This window comes from Peromyscus maniculatus, chromosome 21 (assembly GCF_049852395.1).
Source record: "Peromyscus maniculatus bairdii isolate BWxNUB_F1_BW_parent chromosome 21, HU_Pman_BW_mat_3.1, whole genome shotgun sequence".
NCBI classification, from domain to species: domain Eukaryota; kingdom Metazoa; phylum Chordata; class Mammalia; order Rodentia; family Cricetidae; genus Peromyscus; species Peromyscus maniculatus.
In genome coordinates, this window is record NC_134872.1 from 18,609,223 (window position 1) to 18,632,389 (window position 23,167).

The following is a 23,167-nucleotide window of genomic DNA, read 5'->3' on the forward strand; positions in this document are numbered from 1 at the left end:
GCTAATCAAGTGAGTGAAAATCTTGTATAATAAAAACTTTATGACACTGAAGAAAGAAACTGAAGAAGATATCAGAAGATGGAAAGATCTTCCACACTCATGATCAATAGGGTTAATGTAGAGAAAATGGCCATCCTCCCCAAAAGCAGTTCAGAGATAAAATGCAATTCCCATAAAAATTCCAACACAATTCTTCGCAAAACTTGAAAGGACAATTTTTAGCTTCATATGGAAAAACAGAGTATCCAGGATAGCTCAAAACAATCCTGAATAATTAAAGAACTGCTGGAGATATCATCATCCCAGACCTCAAATTGTATTACCAAGCTATAGTAATAAAAACGGTATGGCATTGGCACAGAAACAGACATAATGATCAATAGAATCAAATTAAAGACCCAGACATATACACACATGTCTATGGACATCTGTTTTTTGTTTTGTTTTTTTATAAAGAAGCCATAATACACACTAGAAAAGGCATATTGAATGATGCTGGTCAAACTGGACAGCCGCATATAGAAAATGCCAATAGATTCATCCTTATCACCCTACACAAAACTCAACTCCAAATGGATCAAAGACCTCAACACAAGGCCACCTACACTGAAGCTGACAGAAGAGGGGCATAATCTTGAACTCACTGGCACAGGAAAAAACTTTCTGAACCAATACTAATAGCACAGGCACTAAGATCAACAATAAATGGAGTCTCATGAAACCGAAAGCTTTCTGCACGGCAAAGGACACCATCATTTGGACAGAGTGGCAGGCTACAGAACGGGGAAAGATTCTTACCAACCACAGATCTGCCAGAGGGCTAGTATCTAAAAGAAACTCAAAAACCTGAACATCGAGAAAACAAGTAACTCAACTGCAAAAGGGGGTACAGCTCTAAACAGAGAGTTCTCAAAAGAGGAAACGCAAATGGCTGAGAAGCACCTGAGGAAAGGGTCACCACCCTTAGTCAGTCAGGGAAATCCAAATCAAAACTACTTCAAGAGTTCACCTAACATCAGTCAGAACGGCCAAGATGAATAAAACAGATGACAGCTGGTGTTGGTGTGGATTTAGGGCAAGGGGAACGCTCATCCATTGCTGGTGGGAGTGCAAACCGGTGTGGCAGTTCCTCAGGCAGCTAGAATAGATCTACATCGAAGATCCAGCTATACGCTGCTTCACCACGTACCCAAAGGATGCTTTATCCTACCACAGAGATACTTGCTCATCAATGCTCTATTCATAATAGCCAAAAATTAGAAAAGGCCTAGATGTCCATCAATGGAAGAATGGATAAAGAAAATGTGATACATTTACACAATGGAATACTACTCAGATGCTATAAAGAAAGAAATCATGAAATACATGGATGGAGTTAGAAAAAAAATCATGCTAAGTTTTTAATCCCACAATTTAGGAAGCAGAGCCAGAGGCAGATAGATCTCTGTGAGTTCTAGGCCAGCCTAGTCTACAGAGTGAGTTCCAGGACAACAAGGGCTGTTATGCAAAGAAATCCTGTCTCAAAAAAACAAATAATAGCAATAAAAAAATAAAAATAAAATAAAAAAATAAACATGGTTGGAGAGATGGCTCAGAGGTTAAAAGTACTGATTGCTCTTCCAGAGGTCCTGAGTTCAATTCCCAGGACCACATGGGCGGCTCACAACCATCTATAATGAGATCTGGTGCCCTCTTCTGCTGGGCAAGGGTACATGCAGACAGAACACTGTATACATAATAAATAAATCTTTTTTTAAAAAAATCATCCTGAGTGAGTTAATCCAGATCCAAACAGACAAATATGGTATATTCACTTGAATGTGGATGTCAGCTGTTAAGTACTTGTTAAGTCAGCTATGAGCCATATAACCACAGAAGTTAGGTATAAAGTAAGAGACTGGAGGTGGAGGGATGGATCTCCCTAGGAAAGGGAACTAGAACAGATTGTTATGGAAGGTCTGTGAGGAAGAACAGAGCAGGAAGATCAAACAGGAAGTGGGAGGTAAGAGGGGATAAGGGACGGAATATGGGAAGAGACGACTAAAACTGGCCATTTGAGGGGTTGTATGGAAACTTAATACAGTAGAAGCTTCCTAAAATATATGCATATGTGAAAGAAATATAAATAGATTCACCAAATAACATGAGAAACAACGCCCCAACTAGACATCTCTTGTCATGAAATGAAACTTCCAGTGCTGGGAATAGGTTACATCTCATTGAGTTGTTGCTCAAAGGAGCCCCATGGAAATCCCCAAAGAACCCAGGCTATTACCAAAACTATCAGTCACTCTCCACAAACTGATGGTAAGGCCCAACTGCTGATAATCACACCTACACAAGTCACTGAAAACGGAAGTCAAGCAGGCACCTACACACAGCCTTCACCCCTACTGACTAGTGCTCACAGTATGCCACCAGAGGAGAAATGTAAACACCAACCCAGCTACAAATCCTTCTGTCTACAATGGTGACCTACCTACAAGATACACCGGAGCAATAATGGCACAAGGCTTGTGGGAGTAACCAACCAATGTCTGACTGAACTTAAGGCCCACTCCAGGAGATGGAACCCATCCTGGACACCTCTCATGTGGCCAAGACTCTATAAGACTAGACAAGCCAGAGACCTAGAGAAATCCAATACCAGTGTTCTGCTAAAGGAATGTCGCAATGGTTCTTAACGACATCATTCATCTATATGCCTAGATCAGTGCCTTGCTCAGCCATCATCAGAGAAGCTTCCTCCTGAAGTAGATGGGAACAGAAACAGAGACCCACAGCGGAACAAACTGCAGAGAGTGAGAGACTTGGGAACGCTCGGTCCTAAAAGGGATGTCTCTATCCAATCACTCCTCTCAGAGCTCAGGGAACCCTGAAGAAGAGGAGGCAGAAAGATTCTAAGAGCCAGAGGGGATGGAGGACACCATGGAAACAAGGCCTTCAAACACACACATGAACTCACAGACTGTGTCAGCATGCACCGCCCCTGCACAGGTCTGCGCCAGACAGGGTCCCAGCTCTGAGAGGGAAGTGGACACAAGTTCCCCCATCCCTAACCCAAAAGCAATTTCCAGCAGAGAACTACCCACAAAGGAAAAATTCATTTTCTCCAACAGTGTCTCACTGGGTACACAAACCACTCTTCAGGAAAGACTCCCTTGCCCAGCAGCAGATGGACAAATGAAAAGGAACTCGGCGGTACTTCTGGAGGTTTCTTGTCTCACAATGCTTTGTCCGGGCATTGTATTTTTCCCCATACAGGTCTTCCGTGCATATATTATGATTTCTGGTGCTGCGTTTCTATAGGATTTCTGTGTGTGAAAATGTATGTATCTCTATGTCTATATGTAGTTTTTTTTTCCTTCAAATTTGTATGTGCATTCATGTTTTGCCTGCATGTATGTCTGTGTGAGGATGTCAGATCTTGGAATTACAGACAGTAATTTGTAAATTTGTAAATTGACACGTGGGTGCTGGGAATTGAACCCAGGTCCTTCGGCAGAACAGCCAATGCTCTTAACCACTGAGCCATCTCTCCAGCACCCTATATGTGTTTCTTGAGCTTTTTCTTTGGCTATTTTTCTCCTGGTAGTTAGTTTGCTCCATCCTATTTCAGTTTGTTTTTAATCTTATTTTGTTTTATATTATTAGTATTTTTAAATACCTGTTTGTATTCTATTGAGAGAGAGAAAGAGAGAGAATTTGGGTGGGTGGGGAGTCAAGGAGAATCTGGGAGAAACTGTGGAAGGAGAAACCATAATCAGAATACACTGTATAAGAAATATCTACTTTCAATTTTTAAAGAAAAAGTTCTCATTTGTATTGGTGGGTCAAAGTGATTGAAGCGGGGAAGGTGGGGGAGAGGGGCAGGGAGATGGCTCCGTAGATAAATCCCTAGAGTTCAGATCCCCAGGACCCACAGAAAAGCCAGGCACGTGAAGCTACCTGCCTGTAATTCTACTGACCAGAAGGGAGAGACAGGGAGACCTCAGGGAAAACTGGCCAGCCAGGCTAGCTGAACTGGTGAGCTCCAGTTCCACAGGGAGCCCCTGACTCAAAAAAAAAAAAAAAAAAAAGAGAGCAATTGAAGGAAATATTCTAGACATCATAGGTCTGCAGCTGCAAGCCACAACCATGTGCATGCTCAACGCACGTATGCACACATGCACGCAGGCTTCTACACACAATGCAAACATGCATTTGTCACATATACTTCTTCAGAAGCCACTTTGGAATCATTTGAAAATTTTGGAATTTAACTCCCTTTTTTAAGTACTCAATAGACCTCCACATGCCCACACACTCTCCCCCACACTCCTCTACCCCCACAATCTCTATTTACAGAAAAGGGACCTTGGCCTGGGAGCAGACTGCCCACCCTTGACCCTTCCAGTTCAGCTGTCAGCACGGTTCCCTGCCAGGTAACAGTGCCCCAGATCCTTTACGCTGACCCCCACAGCCCCCACAATGGAGATGACTCAGTCGATACCATGCCACTGTACATCTCCTAGGCAGAGATTCTGAGCTGAGACCACTTACTTGTCTACCCTGTCTAGAGCCTTCTGTCTGCACATGTTCCCCTCGGCTTCCTGTCTAGTTCTCTCCCCTCCCCACCTCTGAGGCTTCAAATACCCTGCCAGACTTTCTGGAAGCCACAGGGAACCAGCCTCAGGGCACTTGTCAGACCTGGCTCAAGCTAAAAGCTCCCACGGAAGACCACGCAAGATGCCTACTTCAGACGTCCTAAAGCGGAGCTCCAAGATTCCCGCTCCACCCGCAAGGTACCTGGAAGACTTACTGCTGTGTGCTGGGAGGCCAGCTGGCACACCTTCCTGAGGGCTAAAGCAGCATGCCTTAGATGCTTGGGGGATGGCTAGCAGAAAGCAGGGCATCGGGCAAAAGGCCCTTGAACCTGCTGTCAACGGCTCAAGGGGGAAAAGGACAGAATGGAGGCCAAGGGACTCAGCATAGAGGTGAGGAGTCGGAACGGGGACAGACGGGGTTGCGTGCGTGCGTGCGTGCGTGGGGGGGGAGGGATGACGGACGGACGGACACACACACACACACACACACACACACACACACACACACACACACACACACACCCGGACAATACACAGGAGCCCAGAAATGCCTATGCTCCTTGCCCTCCAAACATACATTTCCCACAAGGCTGGCCATGTAGCTATCAGTCATTAGTGAAGATGGGGAGTGTGTAGATCCATACCTCCTTGGGGTACTCCTGAAAATTTCTCATGATAAAAAGTTTACTACATGGAGACCGGAGAGAGGTCTCGGCAGTTAAGAGCACTCGCCGCTCTCGTAAAGGACCTGGGTTCTCATCACCCCCATGGCAGTTCACAGTCACCTCTAACTCCAGTGCCGGGGGACCCAAAACCTTCCTCTGGCCTCTGTTGGCACGAGGTATGCACAGACACCCACCCTACAGGCAAAGCCCCCATACACATAAAGTAAAAATAAATAAATCTTTAAGAGTTGACGACAGAATTCATGGTCGGCATAGGGCTGGGGAGATGAGGTGGCCTGGTGGTTAAGAATGTGTTCTACTTGCCGGGCGGTGGTGGCACACGCCTTTAATCCCAGCACTCGGGAGGCAGAGCCAGGCGAATCTCTGTGAGTTCGAGGCCAGCCTGGGCTACCAAGTGAGCTCCAGGAAAGGCGCAAAGCTATGCAGAGAAACCCTGTCTCGAAAAACCAAAAAAAAAAAAAAAAAGAATGTGTTCTACCCTTCTAGTTCAGTTCCCAGAACCCACAGGTGGGTGGGTCACTACTGCCTGTAATTCCAGCTCCAGGGGATCTGACACTTCCGGCCTTGAGTATCTGAACGAACACACACACACACACACACACACACACACACACACACACACACACACACACACGCCCTCTACCTATCATTAAAATTCATTAGCACTGAAAAACTAATTTCACAGTAGAGGAATGTGAGGACTGTGCACATCCCACCAATGCGGTCCAAACAGCAGACACAGGGCCGAGAGACAAGTCCTCAAAGGGCATTGGCTGGGCAGCCCTCTCTCCAGGATGCTGACCCAAGGGGAACCAGAGAGCTCATGGGCAGCATCTCTATCCCAACATTGCTGGAGCATCATAAGCCACTCAGTACTAGTTAAATGGTGGTGGGTGGGTGTGTCAGAAGCAGATGGCCTGTAAGACATCCATGTGCAAAGCCTCCCACAGGCATCCCCGGGGAAGATACACGTCAGCCAGAAGTGACAACATGAACTGGCGAGGAGATGTTCCATCACGAGGTCCTAGAGGCGAACAAGAGAGGAAAGACTCTAGCCCTATCCGGCCTAGTCCGGCCATCTGGGGCTGCACAGGAGGACGTGCCTTTCTCTGTCTTTAACTGGTCCCTCCTCCCTGGAATGGCCCCCGCCATACTCTTGAGAAGAATCTAGAAGTCTTTAATATTCTATCATCTGCAAAACATTCAGTGAACTGCCCAGGGCAAACACAGCCAACCCACTCTCTCTTTCATCCTATTAGTTCTGAGCACACAGCCCAAGAGGGTTCCACTGCTTTCTCCTGGTCTGTAAAGGCAGGGGTTGTCTGTAGACAGTAGTAACTAGTTCCTGAAGTCAGCTCACCCACAGCTGGGTTCTACCGACGTGAGGCAATCATGACAGAAGGTGGGGGGACAAACCCAGGTGTCTCTCTTTCCCCCACCTTGCCCGATCTCCCCACTGTGAATCCATCTTCTGGGTGACAGATGCTCATGGACTCCAAAAACACCAGCTGCCTCCCGCATCCTTCAGAGGAAGCGTGGGACCACTGGTCCTGCAATCCCCGGGCTGCCTCATTGCCCAGCTTCCGGCTTCACGGCAATGCTGTGAACGGCTGATTCCCAGGATCTCATGCTTTCGGTGAATCCTGAATGAAATGACCACCCTGGCAGTCACACTGTCCCTACCTGCTTCTCCAACAGCCTAGCGCCATCTATCACTGGAGTCACGAGGCCCCTGAGCTTCGGACGGGCAGGGCACCGGCTTACTCCTCACTCCCTGACTCGCTTCCAAAAGAGGCATCTTAAGCTCACAGCTGACACTTTCCAGGTGTCCAAAAACTGTCCTGTCAAATAAACAGGCATTTCAGCATCTATAAAAGCTAAGCAGGAAGGCCACGAGTCAAGAACACTTTTACAAGCATGTCTAAGGAACAGTGGGTTTAAGAAATATTTATCTATTAAGGATTCACTCCCTAAAAATTAAAGCAACTGTCAGACCGACAGGCAAGCACCTGAATTCATTTTAGAAATATGAACAGAACCGGTTGCTCTGTTCTTAGCCTCTAGGAGGACTTCCACAGGCCCCCAGTGGCAGGCAGTCACAGAAACCTAACAGTGGGTAAGTACAAAAGCCCCAAAGCCAGGCTGCCAAACCCTGGTGCCACCAAAACCAGCCTCGGCCAAGGAAAACCTCCACATTAGTTCTTCAGTTTCCAAAGCTGCAGCTACAGTGGTTCCCCCCCCCCCCCCCCCCGTTTTGCTTCAAGACCTGGTCCAAAGAGAACACACTGGTTGCCTTCATTTTTTTTCCTCTGTATCCTACATCAAGGGTCTCAGACTCAAAGACCATCAGAGTCACAGCGCAGGCAGGTCTGGTGTCTGCCCCAAGACATCCCTTTGCCAAGGGCTCTCAGAACTCAGCAGGCAAGCCGCTCGCCTGTGGGCCAGAACAGAGGTGTCTGAAGCAAACCCCAGATACACTGCAGCATGCTGACGAGAAAAGTGAGGTCCTAAAGAGGTAGATTCCCAAATGGTAAAAGGCCAAGAGGCCAGTTTTCCCTGGGCCATCCACAAGCTCGGGAGAGGAGGAGAACCAAAGAGACGTGTGGTCGGTACACAGAGATAACTGACACACACAGTGAAAGCCGGAAGTGGAGACGAGGACCCTGACGGTGGAGGGGCAGGAAAGGTGAGGTGAGGACAAGAGGCATGGCCATCCCTGAACCCATCAGAAGTGTCCAGAACCCACTGGAGAAAGCTCCCTGGGTCGGGCTGCCTCTAGGTCCAGAAGGGAGGGCAGGTATGAAAATAGGCAAGAGGCAAATTCACAACCACTGGAAACAGGAAACGGAAGTCCCACGGACAGATCCAAGAGCTTTCATAAGTGGTGTCCTCTACCTAGAAGCCCGGAGAGGTGAGATGGCCCAAGATCAGAAGAAAAGCCCCGATTTGGAAAGCACCTCCAGGGCTGAGAACTGCCAGATGGCACCCAACACCCAGTTAAACTCAAGTTCAGATAAATCACAAATAATATTTAAGCATATATTCCATGCAACATTCAAGGTGTACATAAAAACTTTGTATATATATATATATATATATACACACACACATATATACACATATATATACATATATATTTATTTACACATATATATGTATATGGCTATATATATCCTATTTTATTTGTAACTTTTCCTGGTTTCCAGATGTCTCCCCATTATCCTCCATCTCCCTCAAAGAACAAATAAAACCAAAAAGAGGACTTATTGACAGAGCTAATCTACCAGAAGCCGAGTGGCGGCACATAAAACCAGAAGCATGAACCAAAGGTCCTGGAAGCTAGAGGACTTGGAGGCCTGGGGACACAGAGCGCCTTGTACTCACAGGAAGCAGCCACTGCTGGCTGACATGAAGACCACTTTCCTTTCCTATCACCCAGCAGGTACCAGTGACGCAGCGCCCCAGAGCTCAAGGTCAAGTATGAACGAAGCATGCGGTGGCTAGTGCTCATCTCCCTCAGTACAGTGGGAGGGCATTCAGAGGAGCCTGATGAAGACAGAAGCCCAAAGGTCCTTTAGTTCCTGATGCAGCCCGGCATCCCCAGTAACTACAGAGCAGGAGGTAACGGCACCCTTGCTGGCTCTGTAGCTGGTGAGAGCCGAGCTCTTGAAACGGAAAAGGTGTGCGTCTTGCCCTAACCACCATCCCCAAAGCTCAAGCTCAAAGCTCGTGTCCTTGGGAGAGGCACAGCCCTCAACCTTCCTACGTTCCCAGGACACTCACCCGGCAGTTAGGGAGGAGACTGAGACAATAGAGAGAAAAAGAGGGCAGGTGACAGCCCGTCTACCAGACCCGCCCCCGGCTCCCGCTCCTGGGCTAACTCTCCAGGTCTGCATTCTTCAAGCTATTCTCTGGGACTCAAGCCCCATCCATCCATGTCACCACCATTGCAAAGGTTTATGTTCTGGCTTCTCTTCTTCAGACCAGCTGTTAAGCACACGTGGCCCTAGGGTGTTGCCCGCCAAAGTTCACCTTCTGGAAGCCTAGAGCAGGGACAAAGGCCACACATCCGAGAAGCTGACCAGGACAGCCCTGTCTTTCCATAGTGCTCAAGTCAGGAAGGTAGATGTTGGCTTTATTTTCCAGGAAGGATAGAAAGAGTTCTTTAACCCGGGAGGGGGACGGGGTACTGCAAGCCTGGTTTACCATGCCCCTAGACACTGGCCAAGGTCCCAGGCATCCCATCCCCTGGTGCCAGAGAAGAAGTGTGTGCGCTAAGAAACTGAGCTGAGGTGAGGCTCTCCCTAGCTTGAGGTCTCTAGCATCCAGGTGTGGTTTAAGTTCTTCTCTCAGCTTTCAAAATATCACTGTCATCTTGGAGGATTAGCCAGAACGGGGCTGTTTTTGAAATGTGCTCTAGGCAGCTGTAGAGAGGGATGGGCTGAGATGATCTCTAAAACCCACACTAGGGGACAGGACAGGGGACACGTGGAGGGTGCAAGGCCATCAGAATCCACAAGGCAGAAACTAAAAACTCACGGAATAAAACATTCTCCAGGAATAATACCCAGCCTGTACTCTGCACGGATGTTGTTGGATACCAGTAACTAATAACAGGGACGATTCAAAGACGTCAACTGCACAGAATACTTTGCATAATCCCGATGATTTGACACAAAATAAACGTCTACTGGGAGGGGTCAGAAAGACCTCTGGGGGAATCCGATGGGGGAGAACGGTGAAGATCTCAGGGTGCTGCCAACAGCTGCCACCCTGAGCTGAGCAGAGATGGCAGCCGCGGCTTCCTTTCTAGACTCACCACACCGTTCAACCCATCTGTGGGAAGTTCGAGCACGGCACAGTAATCATGCCCTTCTCTCAAAAGCTTGCGCGGCATTCACTGTATTGAAGAGCTGTGTTACGTTCCTAGTCAACAAAACTAGCTCTTCACACTAGCAGGGTCTTCACATGCAGGGCATCACACCAGGTCCTGTTCCAGCAGCACACACTGCCACATCTTTGAGGTGTCAGAACATCCTTGTACCTGTGACTGGGAGACCCACAGAGAGCTGCTGAATGGTGAGAACTGACCGGGCACAAGTAAGATGACAATATGTAGCCTGTACCATGATGAGGAATACAATAGATCATTTTACTGCAATAAAACACCTGGTCTTCAAACAAAAAAACAAACACATGTGTGCCACAAGCAACCAAGGCGAGTGTCTAAAAGGCAGGATGCCCTGACATCTCCCTCTCCACCTCTCCTCAAGAGCCGGGGCAGAGCCCAACCCAGATGTGCCCACCGGCCCCCCACTCCCCTCCCAAGATCCATTCAGCCTTAGATACCTGGGTTTTGTCTGAGCGTGAGATCGATCCCTCTTCCTCTAGGTTAAATCCGATTTTTCCTTCATGCCTTGGCTAAAAACTGGCCTCCTTCTAGAACAGGGGTTCTCGACCTATGGCTCATGACCCCTCTGGGTTACATATCAGATTATGGTTCTTAATTACAGCTAAGAAGCAGCGAAGGAAATAATTTTATGGTTGGGGGTCCCCACAACATGAGGCACTGTATGAAATCAAGGGTCACAGCATTAGGAAGGTTGAGAACCAGTGTTCTAGAACAAGCCATCTGACTGCAGACTCCACTCTCATCTTAAGCCAGGCCAACCACCCGCCTCCCTAACGGTCTCTCCTCAGTGACACATAAAGGCATGGTTTCTGACATGCAGCAGGTACTCAACGTATCTGTCGGGGATCGGGGGGGGGGGGGGGTTGTGCTATGCTAACCAGGCTATTTTTTTAAGCTGAGACCATAATATAAGCAAAGAATCAGAAACTGGATCCAGCCTGGGATGGGAACAAACAGCACAGTGTAGGAGCGGAATAAACGTGGTGCGCCCGATGCAGCGCTGGGCGGTGGACCAGAGAGCAAGGCAGCAGGACAAGCCCCAGACAGCACAGACACCCTCTCGGCTGTGGCTGCTTTCCCCAGACAGAGTCTGCTGCCCTGGCAACGCTCCCCGAAGCCCAGCATCCTGGGGAATTTGCTGTGGATAGGGCTATGGCCCCCGATGACCTTAGTGCGTGAAGGAAGTGTATGGAAACCAAAAGCGAACGCCTACAACCAGATCAAGACCAAACTGTCTAAATGAAACACACCACCCTCCCAATGGCTGTTACCTTGAGCTTTGGGTGGAAGCCAGACTCAAGTTCCAACAATGGCCTCGCCTGAAACATCATGAGACACCCAGCACCCAGCACCCCGCCCCCCCCCCCCCCGGCCCCAGATAATGAAACCTCAGCACACCTGTTTGTGGGTCCACAGCAAAGAATATAAGAAGTACTGATCCGTAGGGTCACAGTGAGGATTCAGTGAGCAGACGTGGTACCCAAGAGCAGGTTCAAGGGTACTCACTGCCAAGCCTGCCGACCTAAGTCCCATCCCTGGGCCCCACACCGTGGGAGAAGAGAAGAGACTCCCTCCTCAAGCTGTCCTCTGACCTCTACATGCCCATCATGAAACACACACACACACACACACACACACACACACACACACACACACACACACACACACACACAGAGTAAATGTGCAATGTAAATGAGAGGATGCATGCAAAACTCCTCCCTGGGTATCTCTCTCATCACAATGACAGAAGACTTGGAAGCGGCCGGAGAGGTGGCTCAGTGGTTAAGACCATGGCTGCTCTTCCACAGGCCCTGGTTCAGTTCCCAACATCCATGTGGCAGCTCACAGCCAATCGTAGCTGCAGCTCCAGGGAATACAAACCCTTTTCTGACCTCTGTGAGGACGACACACACACAATACACACACACACAATACACACACATACAGGCAAGCACTCATATGCATTTAAAAAAAAAAAAGACTTGGAAGTGGGAAAATGTTGGCAAGAATTCTCTTAGGCTTATTTCTTTGTTCCTTCACCCTTCAATAGAAGGGTCAGAGTTCGGCTCAGAAAATGCAATGCTTTTCATTTTAATATTAATGAATTTAGATTAAAAAAAACAAAAACAAAAACAAAAAGGCAAATAATCTGTGATGTGGCAACCAAGACCCTTCTCTCTCTCGAGGTGCCCATACAAATTACGGCATCAGTGTCGAGCGCAGGGCCAGGGTACTGTGCGTGACTGTTTCACAGGCAAGTAAAACCAGACACTAAAACTTCTGTTGGAGCAAGAGATCAACGGCACCTGAAGCCTCAACTCTAACTTCACTTCCAGGACATTAACAAAACAGCTAACTGCTTTAGTAGATCAGAGTTTGTCTTTAAAAAAAAAAGAAAGAAAATCTGAACAGAGGGGGCCAGTAGGGTGAAGACGTTGGCCTCAATAATAAAGACCTAAGTTTAGAGATCTAGTGTCTTAGCTAAGTTTACTACTGCTGTGATAAAACATCGAGACCATAAGCATCGTGGAAAGGAAAGAGTTTATTTCATCTTATAGCTTGCAGTCCATCATCCAGGGACGTCGGGAAGGAATGCAAGGCAGGAATCTGGAAGCAGGAGCTGATGCAGAGGCCATGCGGAATGCTGCTCACTGGCTTGCTCTTCACGGCTTGCTCAGCCTGCTTTCCTAGAGCACCCAGGACCACATGCCCAGGGGTGGTACTGCTCATAGTGAGTTCTGCCCTCCCATACCAATCGAGAAAATACACCACACAGGCTTGCCCACAGGCCAGTTGGGTCGGGGCATCGTCCCAACTGAGGTTCCCTCTTCACAAATGACTCCGGGCTTGTGTCAAGCTGACGTAAAATTCACCAGCGCAGCAGCATCCACGGAAGACACAGAGTACAGCATTTAGCACTCGCATGGAATCCCAGGCACCGTGTAGGCAGAGGCAAGAGGAGCCCTGAGGGTTGGCATCAATCTAGCCAAGCGATGAGCTCCAGGTTCTCTGAGACCCCGTCTCCAAAAAGTAGAGAGCAACACAGGAAGACACCCAGTGTCCACCTCTGCCTGCCTCCCCTCCCCTCCCCACCCCACGTTCCTACACAGGAACACACACACACAAGCAAACAGATAAATATGGAGCCGAGTATGGCACTCAACGGGCGAGTCCTTGCCTGGTACGCTGAAGGCCACGGTTTCCACCGGGCACACCACAGATGAATAACGTGAATAAATCAATATAATGATTATTAAACGAGATCACCACCCGGGAGGAAAAGTGGGGCCACCAAGGAGCGCGGAGTTCTGGTTGGGGATTAGCAGTGACACTATACAATACTCTGAATGCCCTTGAGGCCCTGAATCTTACGCTGCAACCTGGTGACTGACATCATCAGAGTGTAACACTGAGAATTTACCACGGAAGACAAAGTTACTGGCCTCTCCTCCGTCTGTGCCTGACACAGTTTCCCCGTGACAAACTCCTGGTGTTCAAGGTTCAAAGAGGTGTGTAGGAGTTCACGTTCTTTCCAGAAGACACATGCCTTCTCAGTGGTACCTGGGCGGAATGTGGCCACCTATCTGCGTTATGAGCTCTCTGGTAGCAAAGACCCTCAAAGCTCCTAGCCAGTCGTTTGTATTCAATCTCACGCCTCGACCCTCTGGAGGCAGGCGGTGTGTGGGCTCTGAATGGACGAAGGTTCATCCATCGAGTGACGAGCCCCCTTCCGCACAAAACGACCCTCTGCAGAATACAAGTTATTTCTTCGGTGTTTACGGACAACTGGACAAACATAATAGTTTTGTAGGCTAAGGAATCACTTCTAAACCGGACACCCATCTTTTAGCCCCCTCTCATTTCATCTTTCAAGGCCTATGCCGTAAAAGATTCCAACAACACATGGAATATTCCACACAGGCAACTAGGCTTCTAAGCTGAAGCACGCCCATAATCCAGTCTTCTCGCTTTCATTTCCTCTTCCCTTCTTTGGAAAGCCCTTTTGAAGGATGACCTATGTCTGTGAGGACACCCCACCTCCATTCCCCACTGAGCATGGCCTCATTTGATTCCCCAGTGCCCTGAGATGCCCCGGTGGGTATTAAGCAGATCATGCTGGAGGCACACCTGGCCTCCTTGGGGGCTGGATTGATCTGAAACAGATGTGTGGAAGATTAGCCCCATCCATCAGCACCGGGCTTTTAACTGGCTGGGATTCAAACCTGCCCGGAAAATCCTCTCGCTAATTAACTTGACCAAGGTGTCTTTTGTTTTCCCCCAGTTTGGGGTTAAAAACTTTCGACGGTCCGGTCCCTCCAACAGCACTCCGTGAAAGGCAGGCAGGAGAGAACCACTGAGGGCTGGCTGGCTGCTTATGCTGCCAGACACAAATCACAGAACTTAAACATCAGTGACATTTCTTTTCCATCAGCGCCAAATAAAAATGAAAATGAAAAATAAACAGAAGGCTCTGAGCCACCTCAGCACGGGTAAACCAAGCACCAGATCTCAACACCTCCCCCTTACAAGATAAACTACCGCGAGCTAACGAAGCCGGGAGGAGCTGGGGAACCGCGCTTTGCTTACAGGTACTTATCAAGAGAGAGAAACTTCATCTTAGAAAGCTGAATGGAGACGTGCCCTGGTTCAGAAACCCTGAAGGAGGATGGACTGACTTCCTTTCTTCCTTGCATGGGGGTTACTGAGGATCAGGCCCTCTAGGCTGGAGGTAAAGCCACACTTCCCTCTGCACTCAATGGCCAGCAGCGCCCAGCCAGGGCCAAGATGGATCAAGTCAAGTCAGGCGTGGTCCTGGGTGAGCATCGGAGGAGCCCCCCGAATTCCCTCTGGATGTTTTTCAGTTCCTGGCACACAGGAGGTCAGGTACAGTCACTGGGAGGGGCTCCTGTCGCTTTAACGCTATACTTACTACCTGTCCTCTTGTGCCTTTGGGGAAATAAAGGTACAGGGTAGAGGGATCGTGGATTAATTCCCTGCCCTCAAACAAAGAAGCATCCTGACTTTGGATCACTGAAACACACTTCACACAGAAGGGTGAGCATGGTCTAAGCATAGGACACACGGGAATGGAAATGTCCTTAGGGAAGCCACCAACCTGTACAGTGAACGGGCACTAATTAAACCAATTTTATATAAAATGCACTGCACACTGGGTCTAGAGACCCGAAAGGAGCATTGATTCTAAACAACGTCAGTCACACTGGGGTACCTGTGCCCTGGTTCTTCATCAGTCTTATCCCTCAGAGTGAAAGTGGCATCTGCAACTCACTGACATGGGAGTGGGGGGTAAGCTTCACACTGCATCAGACAACTGTAAAATATAAATGTGTTTACACATGTGCGAGCGCGCGCGCACACACACCACACACACACACACACACACACACACACACACACACACACACACACACACACGATAATCCATGGAAGACATGTCTGCAAGCTTCCATTCCAAGATTCTGACCATTCCAAGTGTTTTCTAGAGCATCCGCTCCTGTCAGGAACACACTAAAACCTGTGAGCATTTACTCTGCTAGCTTTGACAATAATTCAATACACCTAAAAGCAACTGGCGCTGTGATTGAAGAGAAAATGCAAGGCCTCCCCACGGAGGAAAAAAAATTATGCCGAAGGACAAGAAACAGGGCTTCCTCCTCCTCACTCAGCCTGGCTGCATTTTAAACACAAGCATTAGCATGGCTAGGTGTAAGTTACATCCGCAAAGCATGACTTCAGGGGGAGCAAAGCCCGAAGAACGCACCTACAGAGTGCATGGACTCCCCCACCTCCACTCAGAGTATCACCGACAACGGACAGCTCTGGACTCCAGCCTCCTGATCCTGTTCTCACACCCACCCTCAAAGCAAGACCCAGGTCTCCTGTATCTGCACACTCTCCCTGCCCTGTGATGACGATGGGCATTTCCCAGAGGCAGTGGAGGTGATTTTTATATAAAAGAAGCCATAGGAACCATCTGGAATATTGTCACCATCAGTACCACCAAAGCAGCAAATGTGAACACGAGCACTTCCAAGAGGCCTGCTTCTGTCCCAGGCCTTCCTCAGCAACTCAATCGGAAGACACTTTGTCCCCTTGCGAATGAAATGTAGCAGCAACATCCAGGTATGTGCTACAAGGTAGCCTACAAGGTAGGGCCCGGGGCTTCGGGCACACTGGCTCAGTGAGTCCCCACAATATACAGTGTATCCACTCATCCACCTATTCTATTAAGCAAACCACAAAGATAGGGTTTGCTGTGATGCTAAGAGTGGCCTATGAACATCAAGTGCAGGTGACAAAACCCTCACCCCAAAAAAACCAATATAGGCCGGGCGGTGGTGGCGCACGCCTTTAATCCCAGCACTTGGGAGGCAGAGGCAGGCGGATCTCTATGAGTTCGAGGCCAGCCTGGGCTATCAAGTGAGTTCCAGGAAAGGCGCAAAGCTACATAGAGAAACCCTGTCTCGAAAAACCAAAAAAAAAAAAAAAAAAAAAAAACAATATAAACAGAGAACCTGCCCCCCTCCAAAAAAAAACAAATCACCAACCCTCATGTGTCTCCCGGATGCCAGATGCTGAGAACCATAGACAAAGGAGGAAAGGTCTGACCCTATAGGAAGACCCACCTCTCCTGAAGAAGATGAGACTACCCGATTATGGCTCACAAAGCATCACTGCCAGGGCACACTGGGTGTGGAGACCAGCACAGGCTACTAGAATTCCCACCGAAGAAGCGAGGGTGGAGTGGACAAGGGCAAAAAGGGGCCGGGGGATAACCAGAGGGGGGCTGGGGAACTCGGCTCAGGCCTGTGTGTGCTCAGAAAAGGCACACGGGCCAGCAGAGGAGGAGAACAGTGTAGTTGAGAAGCAAGAAGGGTCAGGCACGCAGCCTGAGAAACCAACAGAAAGCCGACCTGGACAGAGACAGCACAAATGAAAAGTTTAAGCCGCTCTGCTGCTTGCTTAAGACGGGTTTCTGGTTTCTCTAGTCCCGAATGGCAGTTCCCCTGAACCTGACACTGTGGATTCTCTACCTAGTCTCCCTTTCTAGGCACACAGATGACAAGAGGACTACAACAGAATACAGTGACCTCCTTCAGGTTTGGGATGCTCGGTCTGAGACTCCCAGAAGGCACTCACACAGAGCTGTAAAACGAACTTCCAATGCAGGATATGCAAGGACAGCTTCTTTAAGAGCCGTGTACAGACAGACCCAACACTGAGCTCCCATCTCCCTCAAAGCTGTGCCTTAAGTGGGTATCTCCTTAAGAACCTAAAATATGTTTTGTTTTTCTGGGGAGGGGGGAAGACATTCCACCCTTTTCCAGGGGCAGAACTGATGGGCTTGCCAAAATTAAGCCTTAAAAATGGAAACTTGCCACCTGAGTGAGGCTCCACAGTAAATAAATCCCAAATGCCCGCTATGAACTATATATAGGGTGTCCTTCACTGGGCAAGGACACCATGGTTGACGGACAGACCATCGGGGTTTCTAAACATGGCATTCAGCCATTGTTTTACGCTATCACTTCCAAATGTTCTTGTATTGGACTGGAGAGGTGGCTCCAAGGTTAAGAGCACTGGCTGCTCTTCCAGAGGACCTTAATTCAGTTCCCACCACCCACATGGCAGCTCCCATCCATCTCTCAATTCCAGCTCCAAGGGATCCAACACCCTCTTCTGGCTGCTGAGGGCACTGCACGCATGTGGTGCACATACATGCATACAGGCAAACACACAAAATAAAATCTGTTTAAAAAAACTAAAAACTAAAAACAAACCAACTTTTTATTTCTGTACTGACCTAAACTTCTATAAAGAAGGGATTTGTCTTATAGTCAGAAAAGACACTTAAAGGCCTGCAATAAATCACTAGGATTTATTTCCAAACTAAACATACTGAATGTCTGAGCCTATCTAGAAAGGACACACACCTGGAACAGGCAGCTGACCACTGCTCACACCTGTAACACCGGCAGCTGGCTGAGAACTTTGCAATCCGACAGGGACTGCCCGTGATTGCACTTCCACACCTGCAGAGAGCAGACCAGCCCTGGACCACCCTCAGGCTCTGAGTCAAGACAATCAGAGACCACGTTCTCCCAGGACTTGCCAGCCTGATCTGGACTAGCACATAAACACCGTGCAAGGGGGTGACTAAGCATTGGGTTTGTGTTTATTTTCCCACTCCTAAAAAAAGAAATCGTCATCTATAATCAGTAGCCTGGCTCCACTTCTGATTTAACGGGTAAAATTGGATAATCACTCAGAACATTCCAGCCCCCTCTAAGCTCCAGATAAATTACACTGTAGACTCCCTCTGACTCCTCCCCCCATATGATGTACAGTCCGAGAGAAGAGGCCCGTAACAGGTTATTCTCCCCACAGGCAATGGCTACTACCTCTTGCTACACAGATACTGAGGAAACAGACCAAAGGATCTACCTTTCTTGAAATGGTAATCATGGTGGAATGAGCTGCCTACACTGGAAGAGACAGGAGATCTCAATGGCTTAGAGTTTCTATCTGCCTTGAACCTGACTGTGTAAAGAGAGGTCCAGCTCCGAGCCTGTGAGAAAGACAGAATTCAGGACGGCCTTCAGTGAGGAGGGGAAGAGCATCCCAAACTTCACCTAACACCGGCAGGGATGAAAACACTTCCAGGCACTTTGGAACACAGTTTGGCAATTTCTTACAAAAGTTAAACATGCAATTACCACATAACCCAGCGACCCTAATCCTGGGTAATTCACCCAAATAGGCTGAAATCTTTTGTCTAGACAAATGGATGTGAATGTTTAAGACAGATTGGTTCCCAACTGCCAGACCTTGCAAGCAACTAAGATGTCCTCCAGACATAAATGGCTACTACATCCAAGTACTAAAAAGAAATAAGCCCCCAAAATAAATATTGTAGAGGGGCTGGGAAGAGGGCACCTGCTGTATACTCATGAGGACTGGGTTCAGAGTCTCTTAACCCAAATATAAAAGTCATGAATGCTGGATGGGCCTAGTACCAGCCTGTAATCTTAGCCCTCGGGAGGTGGAGACAGAGGGGCCACTGAGCGAGCTGGCTAGTTAGACTAACCTAATCTGCAGGCTGTGGGTTCAAATGGAAAGACCTTGCCTTAACATATAAGGGAGGGATGAATCAAGGTCTCCATACACACACACACACACACACACACACACACAAAAAAAAAAAAAAAAAAAAAAAAAGAAAGAGCATGGAGGATCCTTCACTTCATTCCACCAAGGGACAGAACCCAACCTGTTTCCACCCAACCCAAGACAGAACATCCTGGGAAAAGGCAAAAACTATTGCAAGGGCTCAGCAGCTTCCCCGTCTTAAAGGAAGAAAAAAAGGACAGAGAATTCCTACGATGGAAGAATTCTTCTTCCTGTTGCTCTTACAGTGAGCCATGTCTTTACGGATGTGGCCAAGCCCATAGAACATGCAACTCCAACAGTGAGCCCTGATGTAACACATATGGGCGACCATGGGACTCTCAACTCTAACAAATGCACCACCACCCTGATGCTCTCGGTGGTGGAGGAGGCTGTGCCTACCGAGGGCGAAGCAAGCAGGTGGGAGAAACTGCTTTCTTGATTTTTACCCAAAAACCTAAACCTACTCTGAAAGAATAAAACCTACTTGTTATGTGGGTGTCTCTCTCTCTCTCTCTCTCTCTCTCTCTCTCTCTCTCTCTCTCTCTCTCTGCCTTCCTGAGAGTGTCCAAGTATAGCCTCATCACCTGTAGTGTTCATCAACACGAAAGTTAGTGTTATAATTAGAAGAACTAATAAGAGCCAGGAAGGCAAGAAATAGGATGATGTTACTGATCTGCCTGTCAAATGAACTAAAACTGTGGAAAATAGCAGCGGCCTCCATTGACTCCTTTGGCCTTGTCATAGCCTCCCCAGTCGGGGTCTGTCAGGGACTGCACACAGCTTGACGCTGGCAGAAACTCTACAGGTGGCATTCTCCTCCGCATCTGTAAGCAGATGGAAAGGTCAGACCCTACCCCAGCCCCAGTCTTCACCCCAAAAACCTCAGCAATCTCTCTGCTGCCTTCGACAATTAGCTCCTAACAACTGCCAAGAATGAGGGACCCAGGTGGACCACATGCACTTTTATCTCCCCGAATACATTAGGGATTAAAAAAAAAAAAAAAAAAAAAAACGAGACCTGCCCCACACTTGCAACCTGTCAGCGTGAACAATTAAGACCCTTACTGGATAGGACTTACAAAACACTGATACAAGGGATCTGACCAGGCAGTGCCTGTTAGTGGTCCTTGAGACTGAGTGCTAAAAAACCAAGCTGCTCCCTTAACCCCTGTTCCCAAGTATTCAGGAGGCTTCTGGTCTTGCACGCCAGAAACGAGCATGTTTGTCCCTGTGTACACGTGACACACCTACTTATGGGTCAACAGGTCAAACAGATAACCCTTTCCCCGTGTCCCCTGCCTCTAGACAAACAGCAGTCTAACCTGCCGTTCACTGCAGGGAAGAGGTTAGAGGTACCCTCTCCCGTAAGTTTTCCTTCCACGGCTCTGCCTTGGTCTGCAAGAGGCTAATGTTCTCCTTCACAACTCATTTTAAATAGTTTTCATTGAGATCAGATCTTAAATAAACAACCTCCACCGAATCGGCTCCAACCTCAACTCTGCCACGTCCTCTCTTAGGCGAGGAAGACTGGAGGCTAAGAACCGGCCACCTCCACAAATCGCTTTCCTTTTCCATCACAAGGCCGATCCAACAACTTGTAGCCAGGAGACGCATGCTTGTGGGTCCAGTTCCACTGAACGGGGCTGGATGAGAGCAAGAAAAGATGCCTTCCTACAAAATCCACTGCTTATTTAGGTTGCAAATCACACTGCCTCCCTGGTAGAAATCTGCCATCCACACAAACCAGGAAAGGCCATGCAGAAAAGCCAGGCACAGGGAACACACACGCTTCACTTTTTCTTGGCACGAGGGCGGCCTAAATTTGTCCCGTTTTCATCTCCAGGATGTGATCCTTGACCCATCACCAAATTTCTTTTCTCCCTTGGAAGGTTTCGTCTAATCAGCTGTGGGCAAGCAGCTCTGGCAATTTATCCTCCTTGATTTCTTGACATTTTCTTCCGTGCCGCTGGCTGGGAAACTGTTTTGATCTGAATAGGGTTGTCTGTGGGGGATTCTGCATGTTAATGATGTGGAGTTGGCAAGGATGAGAGGTGAGAGCACAACGCGTACTTTTTCCTAGTTACGTTTCGTCTCATCACCGCTACGGGGGCCCTTCCACTTGGCTAGACCAGGAGGCTGATCTCTGACTAATCTTACCCTCTTTCCAGGGAGCCTCGAGGGGCCAGGTAGAAACAGAACAGATGGCCTGTGTTCCCGTCAAGTACCTAGACTCACACAGGCAAGTACTCCTAAGCACTCCACCACCAATGAAGAAGACGCACGTACATCCTCGCTCAGCCAGGCAGTCCCAGCGGCCACCCTCCATCCCGGTTTCAGCCCCAACCCTGTCCCAGCCAGTGCCAGACGCTACACTCCCCCCTAACTCTGTACCCGCCCACCCTCTCAATCCAAAAGGACAGGGATTCCGAACGAGGTACTGTGGTAGTCCCAGTGCCCGCCCTTCCCTCTCCATCCTGGCCAGAAAACTCCACTTCCCGGATTCCGGGCCACTCTCTCCCTCCCCCTGGGCCGGCGATCCAGCAAAGCGCCGTCCTCCTGCCAACTGGGTGCCCAATCCAGCGGCACACCCCGCCTCCCCCACTAACCCTCCAACAGACCCCCGCTTCGTCCACTCATGAGGGCTCGGGGAGGAGGGGGTCCCCCCGATTCGGAGCCTTCAGGCGCCGGCGGACTGAGAAAGTCCCACCCCGCCCCCCAAGCCACGCCGCCAGCCTCCAGCCCAGCCTCGGAGGGGCCTCCACCCGGGGCGAAGAGGAGACGTGGGGGGTCTCCCCAGGCACCTCCAACACCCCAAGGGAGGGAGGGCGCGCGTGGACCCCGAGGCCGGCTCCCGGCGCCCGCAGGCCGGCAGCCCCTCGCGGGGGCGCGCGCTCAGGGTCGCCCCCCGGGTCCGCGGGGTGCCACTCACGATGGTCACGCTGGCTTTGCGCAGGTCGCGGTTCTCCTCCTGCAGCGCCTTGCACTTGAGTTTGTAGGTCTCCAGCTCGATCTTCAGCACCTTGTTCTCCTGCTGCAGCGAGGCCAGGCGGTTGGTGAGCTCCTCCAGGCGGAACGGCGAGATGACAATGCCCCCCGACTTCCCGCCGCCGCCCCCGCCGCTGCCGCCCGAGGTCGCCGAGCAGGACGACTGCATGGCTGCCGGGCCGCCGCCCGCCGCGTCGGTATCGCTCTCGCTCGCACTGTCCGCCATGGCGGGGCGAATATAGGCGCGGGGCCGGGAGCGGGGCGCGGAGGAGCGAGCGGGCGGGCGGGCAGGCGGGCGGGCGCGCGGCGAGTGGGGCGCGGGGCCGGGCGCGCGGCGGGGAGCGGGGAGCTCAGAGCGCGGCGCGGGCGGCAGGGCGCAGACGCGCGGCGGCGGCGGCGGAGAAAGAGAGGGCGCTTCCCGCGGCCGCGCGAGCTGCTCCGCCAGGGAACAGAGACCCCGCCCGGACTCGGGCAGTACTGCAGCGCCGGGACCTGGCGCGCTCCGCTGGGGGACGGCCCCGCAAGCCCCAACCCCGCGCTGGGCGACCAGCTGCACACACACACACACACGCATACACACACGCGCGCACACACACGCACGCACGCACGCTCCGGCCCGCGCCGCCTTCCCGCGCACGTGCTCCCGCCCCGGGCCCCTGCGTCCCAGGCCCCAACCCACGGCCGCGCGCCGCCTCTTCCGGAGAAAGGCGGACTCCACGCCGCGCCAGCCCTTGCAGGTGCCGGGACACGTGGGAGGGGCAGCCGGGCTCTTCAGTCCACCCCACCCTCCCACCCCCGCCAAGCTG

At 50.0% G+C, this 23,167-nt stretch overlaps 1 protein-coding gene across 1 annotated transcript in view; it reads right to left on the reverse strand.

Annotated features, from left to right (window-relative positions):
- The window catches only part of Ccdc6 (coiled-coil domain containing 6), a 106,402-nt gene extending 83,716 nt beyond the window's left edge, over positions 1 to 22,686 (reverse strand). Inside the window, exon 1 of the mRNA XM_006979044.4 lies at positions 22,306 to 22,686. Within this exon, the coding sequence (XP_006979106.1) occupies positions 22,306 to 22,587 (282 nt within the window). The 5' untranslated portion in view covers positions 22,588 to 22,686. The remainder of the gene's footprint in view (positions 1 to 22,305) is intronic.
- Positions 22,687 to 23,167: the final 481 nt, after the last annotated feature.